The sequence below is a fragment of the Sinocyclocheilus rhinocerous genome, unplaced genomic scaffold (genome assembly GCF_001515625.1).
Source record: "Sinocyclocheilus rhinocerous isolate Xijiao unplaced genomic scaffold, SAMN03320098_v1.1 scaffold2561, whole genome shotgun sequence".
Taxonomy (NCBI): domain Eukaryota; kingdom Metazoa; phylum Chordata; class Actinopteri; order Cypriniformes; family Cyprinidae; genus Sinocyclocheilus; species Sinocyclocheilus rhinocerous.
Window position 1 is genome coordinate 87,306 of NW_015660886.1, and position 10,920 is coordinate 98,225.

General features: G+C 37.7%; 2 protein-coding genes across 2 annotated transcripts in view; one reads left to right on the plus strand and one right to left on the minus strand.

The window, feature by feature from the left end:
• LOC107725790 (gastrula zinc finger protein XlCGF52.1-like) overlaps window positions 1-10,920 on the plus strand; it is a 187,823-nt gene that overhangs the window by 67,019 nt on the left and 109,884 nt on the right. The gene's annotated exons all lie outside the window — the stretch shown is intronic.
• The window catches only part of LOC107725776 (gastrula zinc finger protein XlCGF8.2DB-like), a 27,472-nt gene continuing 20,008 nt past the window's right edge, over window positions 3,457-10,920 (minus strand). Inside the window, exons 3-4 of the mRNA XM_016535169.1 lie at window positions 3,533-3,563; window positions 3,457-3,466 (exon numbers count right to left, since the gene is read on the minus strand). Coding sequence (XP_016390655.1) covers window positions 3,457-3,466; window positions 3,533-3,563 — 41 coding nt within the window. The remainder of the gene's footprint in view (window positions 3,467-3,532; window positions 3,564-10,920) is intronic.

Sequence of the window (10,920 nt, forward strand, 5' to 3'; positions counted from 1 at the left end):
GCTGCAGAAGGGCAGTGAGCTGCGCGCTTACTGAGACAGAATGCTCACTCAGAGCATGACGAAAGAAATCTGCCCCTGTTCGTTTGCGGAAGGCGGCAACATGGAATAAACTGTGTACAGAAAGCGAGTAAAGAACTCTCAACATTAGGCTACTAAAAAGGTCAGTTTAATCTCGCAAAAACTCCCGTTAATAAAAAATCTGACTACACTGCACATTAATCTGTTGTTTATGATGAATTCGGTGCTTGCACGTACACCGCTTTTATTATTATTGCAGCTTAGATGTTCAAATAGTTGCACTACTCCGACTTTGCCACAAGGAAAAGTTCGTACGCCTGCTCAGACCCTGACGTGGCGGTAAGTACTTTTCCACGTCAAAGACCGTTTTTATAAATATGAACGTTGCCGTGGATTTTAGCGTGCGCACACTCTAAGATCAAATCTGTGCATACACACATTTTATAAATGAGGCTCCTGGTGTTTTATTTATGGTGAGTATAATTATTTATTTCAATGAATGTAATTGTTTAGATATCATAATATTTAGGCTATAATAGGCTATTATAAATCTGGTTGGTTTGTATTGGTGACGTAATATGTAAATGATATGCGTGCGGCCCGCGAGACTTGCACTTGGACCATAGTGCGGCCCAGTGGAAAAAAAGGTTGAGAACCACTGATCTACAGTATCATGCCTGAATGACTACCCCAGTAGTGAAGTACTTTGAGCGGTTGGTCATGAATCAAATCAGTGAGAAAATTGATGCCAGCATTGACCCTAATCAGTACACGTACAGAAAGAACCGGTCCACTGCAGATGCCACCTCAGCGGTTGTACACCTGACCCTCACCCACCTTGAAATCAAGGATACCTATGTAAGACTGATTTTAGCTCTGCTTTTAACACAATCATTCCACAGACAATGGGCTTCATTCATGAAACACAAACAGAACAAATGTTTGTGTGAATCGTTCGTAAAACTGTTCTGATGTAAACTTTTGAATTCATGAAAATGTTTGTATTTTCAAAATGTTAGTTGGTACGAATGTACACCTAATGTACACCTGCTACCTACCATGCGTACGTTAAATGTTCTGTGTTTTTTTTTGCAAACTGATGACACTGTAATTACTATGGCAATGCATCAAAATTCAGTTTAATTTGCTCTCTTTTTTGTAGCCGAGTTGATAACTGTAAAATGCAGCACTCGTCACTCACTATTTACCCAGCCGTAAATAGAGGATGGGTGGGACTAATACCGACCAACCATCCTACTTGTACAATGACTGCCTACAACGATGGAGAAGTCAATATTACTGGTTACTGCTTTTTTATATTTAGTACAGTTCTTAAAAATGAGATACTAGTAATACGTTGCCGTGGATATTCCAAATCATAGCAACTAAAGCGTCTCAACTGGAAAAATGCTGTGCCACCAAAGTGTTCTCAAGCGCCACCAGCTGGCCGTTTTCAGAAGAGCACCTGAAATACTCTATATAATAACAGTTTTTGTACTTCGCTTGCTATGTGAGTGCCTGGATGTGGATTTTTTGTTTTGCAATGGAATCCACTTTTTGTTTTTGAAATGTTCAGAAAAGTTGGAAGTGGGTTTATACTATACAAAACCAAAACAATGCAGGTCTAATATTCACAAATTTCTCAATTGTTACTAAGCTTTACTTCAAAGATAACACACTTATTCCTGAACGAGATACTACTGAGAAATGTTATCGCTGCATTTAACTGTTAATTTTATGTAAATTATAAGTGTGTGTTATTGTGCATATATTTTAATATAATGTTATGGTAGGCTCGGCTGCAGCCAAACAGTTGGAATTTTTTGTAGCCTATCAAAAGCTGAGATTCTTTAATTAGGCCAATAAAAAATAGGTTCTTCATCATTTTAGCACAGATGTCTTTGCTAGGAACATTGTTTTGTTGTTCATAAAACCTCAGATGAACAACAAGACATGACATATCACACGATGGCATTATTTATTTAAAGCTGCAGTCCATAAGTTTTGACTCTTTGTCGCCATCTCTGTTTGAAAACCTGGAATTGCAGCTGTGTGCGGAATTATCTTCATTGCGTGGGTTGTGCTTCGGCGTGGCTCCAGCGCGGATTAATCTAATGTTCTGAAGAGTATGTGTGGATATTTACTGTACTTCGCAATCACAGATTCTAGCTTATTATTGTTATACTTAATTCTCAAATTATTAGCATTGGTGACTATGAGTATAATGTGTGTGTAGATATCAGTTTCTGTACAGTCTAATCTCTAATTGTCGTACCATTCAAATTTCATATTAAGAAATTCTTTAACTTAAAAAGCAAACTATTCTCCCTTCGAACTGGTTTTCTTTAAAATACAAATCTTGTGTAATGTGAATCGGACTAAAGTAAGCCGATAGTTTTGAACACCGGCTGATTATGTACTTGCTCAAATATTGATTTCGGATCATTTTTAACCAAAAAAAGTTACGGACTGCAGCTTTAACAAAAAATAGGCCAAAATGGAAAAGCCATGGGTAACAAATTAAGGACACCCTTATTGTTAATATATGAATTAAGAGGGTAAGTAACGGTCAGGCACTGCTAATCGAATGTTTTTGATTAACTGATCATCAGCACCTCTATAAAAGCAGACGTTTTGGTGGTTTGCTCGTCTGGAGGATTAAAGTGTTTGTTTTGGCAACACAATGCCAAGGAGGAAATACATCAGCAATGATCTTAGAGAAGAAATTGTTGCTGCCATCAATCTGGGAAGAGTAACAAGTCCATCATTCTACAGTGATGAAGACTATTCACAAGTAGAAGACATTCAAAACAGACACCAGTCTTCCCAGGAGTAGACGTCCCAGCAAATTCACCCCATGGTTAGACTTCGGATGAGACATTAAACTGAGGTTCTGACTTTCTTTGGTCATTAAAAATCTCAGGGTGTCCTTCGAAAAAGAGTCGAGGTGTGACCTCAGCATCCTGGCCAAACTTGCCCATTGGCCTCTGACCATCATGGCCTCCTAACCATCCCCATATTCTGGTTGGCTTCTTTACTCTGTCTCCTCTCCACCAATAAGCTGGTGTGTGGTGGGCGTTCTGGTGCACTATGGCTGCCGACGCATCATCCAGATGGATTCTGCACACTGCTGGTGGATGAGGAGACCCCCCTCACAATGTAAAGCACTTTGAGTACCCAGAAAAGCACTATATAAATTTAACAAATTATTATTAATTATTGTACAAAACTCTGAGACTCTACAGGCCTCAGTTAAGATGTTAAATGATAACGTTTGTGACAATACAATTGATGTCGCGAGGCTACCAGGCTAACACTTACCATGAGGCTAAATGTTTTTATATATGCTGTTTAAACAAGCATTCTCACAAATACCCCTGTTGTGTTTCACAGAGTTTTGACTTGTTTTACAGACTCTGTATTAACATCATGGTTCTGTTACATCTCCCTATCATGATTACACATAGTAAAAACTGTGTTTGATTTTCTACATTTTATGACGTCTGAAAGGCACAGAATATCAGGAATGAGCCACATTATGTAAGCTGCAGGAGTGAAACACACAGATTGCAGGAACAGGCAATGGTCAGAAATTCAGTGCGAGCGGGATCCAGAAAACAGTCCTGTGCAGGACTACAACCCACAGACTGACCCAGGAGAACTGATTTAACTACAGACAGACCTCAAACCTGCCATTCATCTATAACAGGGGTCACCAAGTTCGGTCCTGGAGGGCCGGTGTCCTGCAGAGTTTAGCTCCAACTCTAATCAAACACACCTGAAGCAGCTAATCAAGCTCTTACTAGGCATACTTGAAACGTCCAGGCAGGTGTGTTGAGGCAAGTTGGAGGACTAAACTCTGCAGGACACCGGCCCTCCAGGACCCAGTTTGGACAGCCCTGATCTATAACATACTAGAAAAACACTGTCCTCTCATCTATGCTGTTGTAGCAGGAGTATGTTGTTACACCAAATTATGCATTTTAGTTATTTATTTTATTTTTAATTATTATTTGTTAGGGGGTATTTTATTTTGAAAGAAGGTTGTGCACGATTCATATAGCAGTCAGCAGCAGTGCATGAACCGAGTAGAGAAAAGGGATGAAAATTATGTCCACTCCAAAAACGACACTACGTGCCAATAAGTGACCTCAACCCAAATATGGCACACATGGCAATGCAGAGCAAGCATGCTGATAACAGTGCTTGAGTGTTTATGTGTTTTATTACTCGGGCACTGGAATTGAATTGAAAACCCATGATACCAACCCAGTTTTGAGTGGACCATTCTTTTATTAACATCACCAAAAATCAACACAACGCAGTTTTGAATATTTTGTCAGCTTCCATGTAAATCACAGGAAAATGTGACCAACAAAAACAGCATTTATTACATTTCTTTCTCAAAAGGAGAAAATTTTTTTCAGTCTTATTTCCTTTTAAAAGTTAGGATTTTGAGGACTAAAGGTGTTTTAATCAGTATGTCTTATAAAAAAAGTAATGTTTACAAGACCCTGAATTAATAAAGTGATTTTTGAGGATGAAAAAAAAAATAAATTATAGACATCGAATCTCACTCACATTCACGGTTTGCTTTTTGCAAGTGTACTTGTAGATACTGTTGCAAAACTAAGTGATAGAAATGAATGATTTTCATTGTTTTCAATTCAGAAGTAGATACTGTTACACAAAATACTTTTGGCTATTTATTGTTTATCATTATTTAATGTGTGACAAACAACAGAGATAAACACCCTAACAGCACACATATGTTGGGCCGATGTCGACCCGACATACAAAGTTCCATCGGCGTGATGTCGCTCAGGGAGTGTTTGCTAATTGGGAATATGTTGCCGCGACATCGGCCTCTGATCGCAAATGCTCTCCGGCCGATGTTTGGAAGATGCAGCTGTAAATCCCGGCTGTTCTGCGTGGGCGCGGTTGCTCATCGTTACGGACCACCCGCGGCAGCCGCCGCTGGTTTATACAATACACCCTACTCTCAATAACAGTTGCAAATGTATTAATATTTTAATTTAACATATTACATATGCAAATACATTTACATTTATCAGATGCTTTGATCAAAAGTGGATAATTCACAATTATTTGTAGTCTTTTGAAAATTAGCCATGGTTTTACCACAGCATTTGCATCAAACCCATAGTAAAAACTAAATCAACCGTAGTTTTACTACAATCACCATGGTTTAACTATGACTGTTGCAGTAAAAGCATAGTAACTACAAAATTTACCATGTTTTCAAAAACTATGGTTACTATAGTCATGGTTACCACAGTATCACTGAAGTATTGCTACAATATAACTATAGTAGAATATGGCATCAAAACCATGGTTTGAAAAAAACAAAACATGGTTACTACAGTTGTACTACAGTAAAACCATGGTTAAATGTTGTATAAGTATAGAACTTTTCACAATACTTATCATTTCAAAGTAGGTTTACAGAAAATGCATGTTTCAAGGTTACAATTTAAAAACATCCTTTCATCAGCCAGAGGTGACTGAGACTCACCAGGGAAGACCATCTTCTGAAAAAATACCATTCTCAAAATAATGTCCATATGACAGTAGTTCATAGTACAAGTCATGTGTTCAGTGCTGTCAGCATCGAAGGCTATCTTCATGGCAAAAACTGAGTTACAATAATACAAGATTTACATAAACACAAAATAGAAACCAGGCAAACAACAATTAAGCAGTTAAATTGTTTTAAATAGCATGATAATAAATTCTAAAATCTTTTCTGATAAAATCTTACTAAACAAGTCTCTAGTCATGTGCTCAGTTAAACATTATCCTTCAACATTATTAAAGGGTAAGTTGAACAATTTTCAATCCATTTTGTATTGTTACAATGTTGGTAACATATGTAAAAGAACAATGTTTATTCTTTCTCCAAGATACCCAGTTTATTTGTCAGCAAAACTTATGCAAAACACAGCATTTTTTCATTTTGAAGCTGCAAAAAGTGTCTTTTTGTCACTTTGTCAAAACTCGTTATTTCATTTTGCATCGTCCTGCAGAGTGCTGTTCACAAATAAAAGGGGACATAAGCCCTATTCGGACGGGACTAGTTTTCCAGGGGGACGTTAGAGAAATTTGTGTTTCACAGACGTACTTGGTGATTTTAATCCCGTCCGAATCTGCCACGTCTGTGTTTTTCTGACTCAACCTCTGTAATAACTCCACAGAGTAAATGACCTACTGTTTTTCAGCAAACTCAGTGATCCTCTGAGAAAACTAATCCCGTCCGAATGCGATGTCTATGATTGCCGGCGATATTTTTTTTCACAATGCGTTTCCTTGTGTGTTTTGGCCAACATGAATTACCGAAGACGCTCTTAACACCCGCACATTTGATATATTTGCCTCCAGGCAAAGAAATAAAAAAATAACAATAATAAAGTCAAGAGCCAGATCACGTAAACTGTTAAGACTGGCTACTGTAATATCAGCGTCAGGTAAGATTACTCACGTTCATTTCTGCACTCAATTACATAATGTTTTAATTACATATGTACCTTTATGAAAATTAAACATGGGTTTACTACAAATAAATAAAAAAATTAAATAGTTAAACTGAAGTAACCACACATTAACATGGTTTTGCTATACTAGCAATTTAGTTTCACCATGGTATTTGTGTGATTATACTAATGGTAATCAATCCAAATGACTATACACAATGCACACATTCAGAGCGCGTGATCTCTGCAATGCCCAAGTACAAAACAGACCCTCCCACCTCTGTAATAAACACGGAGATGTTAGTCCCGTCCGAATTGGTACATGAAAATCGCGCCACCCCTTTAATGGCTCTTATATCATTTCAGGCATACGCTAAGAGCACGCTTAAGCAGAAGTGTCAGTGCGGGACTATTTCATGGACATTTTGCAATCTTCTTTCGTGTGGTCAAACTTACTTAATATTCCCAAAAATTAAGTGTCCCCAAATAAGCAAGCCAAAGGCAACAGAAATTGAGAAAAAAAACCTTGGGAGAAACCAGGCTCAGTCGAAACCAGCATGGTGTGGTTCATCGTGGTCTTTGCTGAGGTTTTGTGCCGATGGCCGTATAGTTGGTGGGGTCTTCACTGGGGATCTGTCTCTGGGGCTCATAGAGGTCGTCTGTAGGTGCTGATCCACCATCTGATCTGGATACAGACTGGATCTGGTGGCTACTGAGTTGTGTTGGTGGAGGTTTCACTGTTGGGCATGTGGGCCTGTTGCACCATCCAATGTTGTCTGGCTGCTTCTGGGGTGTTGACCGGTTTTAAGGGATGCTCCTCCCTTGGAGGGGTCTGATGCTGTGTTGCGTCAGGCGGTCGTCTGTAGGTGCTGATCCACCATCTGATCTGGATACAGACTGGATCTGGTGGCTACGGTGACCTCGGAATAAGAGAGAAACAGACTAATATTACCATAGAAGCCACTCTTCTCATGATGTAACAAGTACATTGGGTGTTATTGACATTGTTATTGTTAGTGAACACCTTCAGAATAAGTCGTGGCCTTTTTGGGACTAATTGAACAGACATTACAATTACAACACCTTTTTAATTGCAAAAACACTATTTGAAGAGAACTGAACTGAGCTGGATGATGATGACATCACTGAATCAGCGATGAAATGACTTTAACTGAAATATTTACTTTTGTCCTCTTTTTAGAGCTGCTTTATAGCAGAACTGAATTTTGTTTGCATTATCGACATTATTTTCCTGTTTAACAATGGAAAGCAGCTTTGACACAATCTGTATTGTGCTATATATAAATAAGGGTGAGTTGACTTGATTTGACAATTCTTCATAGAAAAGTTTTTGTGCAGTCTGTTTTGAACAGTTTTGTATTTTTGAGAATTTTGTTAGTGGCCTTCAATTTTCAATTGGAAAGAAATCAATAAAATAAAATGGTTACACTTTACTTGAAGGGGTGTGCATAAGACTGACATGACACCTTCATAATCATGTTATGTAATTTTTAATGCAAAGATAACATTGTTTGAGATGTCTTTGTTATGGGCTATGGTTATTACATCAAATCAGTTGTAGCGAATCAGCTCAAAGGGGAAATATAAATAATTAATCATAACTAGTTATAATTAATTATAAATATTTAGATCCGCAGCATCACTCAAATCTACCTTGATATATCTGTACTGAGATTTCTTCTTCAGAAACAATTTAAGCAATACTGCAATTTTGTGATTTCTTCACTAAAGCAGATTAATACATTATGGTACAGTTTCTGTGACTATTTGTTAATCTAATGAATAACTGATTTGTTAAATCTAATGAAAAATGGTGTGTCTGATTGGTCCAGACGCTACACAGTCCCAAGTGAATTGTAATTACACATACATTAAGTTGTGGTAACTTAATTTTTTCAAGGCAATGGGTTTCCTAAATTATTTTAAAGTTAAGTCAACTGATCGCTTTTTGCAGTGCATGGTGGAGGCAGATGGTGTGAGGCAGCGGCTCCCAATTGAGAGATGCCAGCTCCTTCGAAAACAGCCTCCTAATGTTTAGTCCTTTTTCCAGGAGGGGTCCACGGTTAACTGCAGTACAAACGAGTTGTAGCTAGAGACATTTACAAGGTTATAGAAGAGCCCAGAAGAATCACTGTCCATCAGCATGTTCTTCTCCTACAGCTGTAGGTACTAAGGAAGCCCGTTTCTGCCACTGAATACAAATTAAAAGGTAATTGCGACCTTTTATCTCATAATTCTGACTTTTTTCTCAAAATTGTGTGATATAAACTCACAATTGTGAATTATAAAGTCAGAATTGCGAGATATAAAGTCAGAATTGTGGGATATAAAATAACAATTGTGAGAAAAAAAAGTCAGAATTGCGAGCTAAAAAGTAAAAATTACCTTTTTACATTTTTTTATTTAGTGGCTGAAACGGGCTTCCATTAGGTGCAGACAACCTGCAAAAGAAAAATAAAATGAAATATTCTTCTGTTCATAATTCACAAGAATATAACATTTTGGATATAAATTCAATAAATACTGAATAATGGAAGCACTATGCAGTAAGAATAAATGTGTGTGATTGTCCAGATTGTCGACACATCTCCTTTGCAGCGGTTGTAGTCTGTGATGATGATCACTGGCTTCTTTTTCTCTGTCACTCGGAGCTGAGGAGCAGCACATTCTTCCCACGTTTTGGTAAATAAGACACCGCTGTGCAGTGCTTAATTTGTAAATGAACAATTGCCGGATCCAAAACAGCCATTAAAAGCCACCGTGACCGATAACATTCAATGACGTCACTAAACGGTGATGCCACAACTATAAGAGCATCCTTCACAAGTCTCTGCATGGACCTAACTACAGCCTGGGGCACAGGTTTTCAAACCCTGGGTCAAAAATGGGTCGCCAGGATGATTTAAGGAAAATGTAAATGTAAGATACATTAAAAAATAACAACATTTAACAGAATGTGCATCCTCTTTGTTTGCATTATTTTACAAAAACACAAATGTTGTTTTTATTGTGAGCGTGCAAAAATAAAAGTAAACACTTTGCGGTTTCGAATGATGTCTTACTCTTATCTGTATGATCAAAAATTGAATATTTTATGTTTCACCTGTTTGATCGAGCCGGCACCACACACACACACACCACATTCTAGCACTTCCAACTTGCCATCGCAGTCTGCTCTTTATCAAAATAAAATACTGTCACATAAAAGGTTACACTGGTCAATTTAAAGAGTCCGTAGTATAACCGGTCCAACTCTGCTGTTATGCCAAGCACATTTTTGCACATGTGAAGAGGATTATTTTTTCTGTCGATATATGAAAGCACGTGAAGTACAAAGCCTAGGCTACATTATAAATAATCGTTTAACATTCAAATACATTGCAAATATGGAAACATTTGGATTTGTGCGAATGAGAGAGATACGTGAGCCCAACACCTGGTGCTTTTCATTCTTGATCTGTTCTGCATACCGTTACATTTGTTTTGGAGTGAGGGGAACTAACGTATAGCTAAGTTTATAGTGTTTATAATGTTTATACATTATAATATTTCACTTTATTTGGTATTATTACACACTCTCTGCAAACGTTCTGCTGCTCACAAAAAAAATAAAAATAAAAAATATTGTTTTTGTGAGCAGCGGAACTTTTGCAGAGAGTGGGTTAAGCAGTAAGCACCAAGAGCAATTTTTAATTTAAGAAAACTGATTGGTCAAAAATATGTTGTAATTAATGACTTTCATTTTTGGGTGAACTAACCCTTTAACAAATATTAAATGATTTGCGTTTTGGAAATTTCCATTTTACATCACTCTTTTTCAAGGTTAAACTTACACTTTGCGCTGGCATTCACGCTCTGCTTCTGTGAACAGAAAACATCGGCTACTTTGATTTGATTGGCCATCTGAATTATTTTGACATTGACGAGTGTTGTTAGCCACACGCATCTGTACAGTCATGGCCAAAAGTTTTGGCAGTGACATAAATTTTGTGTTTTGCAAAGTTTGGTGCTTCAGTATTTGTAGATTATTTTTCCACGTGTTTCTATGGTATACTGAAAAACAATGATAAGCATATAATGCGTTTTAAAGGCTTTTATTGGCAAAAAAATATGAGTCAATATTTACAGTGTTGACCCTTGTTCTTCATAACCTCCGCAATTCGCTCTGGCATGCTGGATATTAGCTTCTGGGCCAAATCTCCTGAAGACTTCTTCACTGCAGTCGAACCTCTCTCCTTGAAACTTCTTCACTGCAGTCGAACCTCTCTCCTTGAAGTTCTTGATGATCCGGTAAATGGTTCTTTCAGATGCAATATTCTTTGTAGCAATTTCCTTGCATGTGAGGCCATTTTGATGCAAAGCGATGATGGCTGCACGTGTTTCTTTGGAG